Source organism: Arachis duranensis, chromosome 10 (assembly GCF_000817695.3).
Source record: "Arachis duranensis cultivar V14167 chromosome 10, aradu.V14167.gnm2.J7QH, whole genome shotgun sequence".
In the NCBI taxonomy this organism is placed as follows: domain Eukaryota; kingdom Viridiplantae; phylum Streptophyta; class Magnoliopsida; order Fabales; family Fabaceae; genus Arachis; species Arachis duranensis.
In genome coordinates this window covers 101466220-101468499 of record NC_029781.3, presented here as the reverse complement: position 1 = coordinate 101468499, position 2280 = coordinate 101466220, and the positions used below count along the sequence as shown (strand labels likewise).

The window sequence follows — 2280 nt, the reverse complement described above, 5'->3', positions numbered from 1 at the left end:
ACTTTGAAAATATTAGACATGTAAAAGAAACTTCCAACACTAAAAGGAGTGTTTTCAGAATTAACTCAATAAATTAATGCCTATGCAACTGCACATTGGGCAATGTAAGCATATTCAAATGATACACATTCATGAATCATGAGATGACACCAGGACTTTGAGAGCCACCAAGAGCTAAAAACAATAATAAGGATGAATGGATACTATAATATACACTTTCAAAACCTATATTTTTCAAAAGAAAATTAATTCTTCAAAACCAATGTTCCTAACAGACCAGTTGATACGTGTCTGAGACATGCAAAAATCATGGCAGATTTCAAGCCTCAAAAATGGTGCCCATCCCAATTTAACATCACCTATCTCCCACTCCATCTCCTACGCCACAACCTCATTAAGAGGTCATCCAAGATCTTGACAAGGAAACTCTACAGCCACACACACATAACCTGTATCCAGCCTTAACCAAAAAAAGAGTATAGACTTGTCTAGCTATAAAAATTTACAACCACATTGAAATTCACCACCTATTTAACAAATCAATGCTTTACTTCATACATTATGACCCCCTACCACTTATCAAAAGAATTTCATTCCCACACACACACACACAGAGAGACAGAGAGACAGAGAGACAGAGAGAGAGACAGAGAGAGAGAGTAACACGGATAACATGTACACAGAGATAAGCAGAGAATTATCAGAGAACAACATTGCAGTTCAAATGTTCAATACAAAACAACAATAAAATGATAAACAAACAATCTCACCATGAAAGCAGGCATCGAGCAAATAAATCATGGCTCCTCCATACATGACTCAATCATATTTCAAATCTTTGGTAAATGTAGTTAATAAAAAAATCACAATAATCAATAAATCCAACAAATTAAAGCCACTAGAAACAGCATACAAACCAGAAGCATGAACCCTGAGTGATCTAGTCTTAGCAGGATACCCAAGCATGTGATTAAAACCAAGTGAAGCTCTATCCAGGTGAGTTTCCACAGTAACAGAACCAAGCCTTAAGCCAAAGCAATTACTACTATTAGGCATGCATACTCTTCTAAATCTCACACCACTCCCATTTCTCAAGCTTCCAAAATCCACCAAAGAATTCTGCTTTTGAACCCTTATAGTGGCACTGGTTCCTTTAAAGGCAAAACTTGATGCTTGCATGGTAACTGATCAAAATTCCAATAAACAGAAAATTAAACCAAAAAATACACATTAAATATATTAATAGAAAAAAGAGAATGGCTCGAGATGAATTATTACCGTGTGAAAGAGAGTGCAGATTGAAAGGGTGAGGAAGATTTTTGTGTTGTTAGTGTGGGTTGTGTTCCACAAAGTAAGAAACAGAGAGAAAGAGACTGAGCTCTGTTCTTCGATGGAAGATTGGAGCTTCGGAAGGACCGCATACAACAATGGCGAAGATTGTGAATTAATTATTATTAATAATAATTTTGGTGTACTTTAAAGTGTTTTTAGATGATTATTTTGATATGCTAATTATTATATCTTCATTCCAAATACTGAAAACCATGAAGAGGAGTATCCATCATATTTATTAAAAAAATAATGACATATATATTTTAAAGTATAAATATGTTCTCTATTCCTTATTTTTTCTAACTATAGACGGTATTGGGAAAAAAAAAGGGATGGAATCAACATAAAAATTTTAAATTTAAATGAGACATACAAGGAAAAATTACAATTTTTATAAATATTTTGGGTTGTGTGATGGATCAGAAACTTACGAGATTTTTGATACGAGTTGTATAATACTATAATGTATTGGAGATTTGTGATTCGAAACAATAATCAGATTATTAAAAGTTATTAAAAGACACTATCATACTCTTTTTATATAATTGGTAATAATTATCTTATCTTATTTAACTAAGATAAGATAAGATAAATATTTAAATTTAAATTTAAATATTAGACCATAATATTAAAAGTTATTAGTCCGTTTTCGCATGGTAACCTAATATCGAGTTTTTGAATTTGTTAATCGTTTCGAAGAGAGATCCAGAGACCCGTCCAACTAATTTCCTAATTATGTTTCTTTATTGGCATTATTTTACACTAGTGAAATAATAATCACATTGGTATTGTTAAACAACTTTTTGGATATAAGTTTTTATGATAATATAGAAAATAATACATCAAAAATTTCACCGAGTGTTATTTAATGTTTTGCTAAGTGTTGCAAAATTAATAAAATTATTGAGCAAACAATATCTTATTTTTTAATTAGAGAAACTTTTGAGG

The 2280-nt window shown here is 31.5% G+C and overlaps 1 protein-coding gene across 1 annotated transcript in view; it reads right to left on the bottom strand.

The window, feature by feature from the left end:
• Positions 1–1476, bottom strand: part of LOC107471473 (plastidic glucose transporter 4) — a 6636-nt gene extending 5160 nt beyond the window's left edge. The window contains exons 1-2 of the mRNA XM_016090943.3: positions 1279–1476; positions 918–1184 (exon numbers count right to left, since the gene is read on the bottom strand). Coding sequence (XP_015946429.1) covers positions 918–1179 — 262 coding nt within the window. The 5' untranslated portion in view covers positions 1180–1184; positions 1279–1476. The remainder of the gene's footprint in view (positions 1–917; positions 1185–1278) is intronic.
• Between the last annotated feature and the right edge of the window lie 804 nt (positions 1477–2280).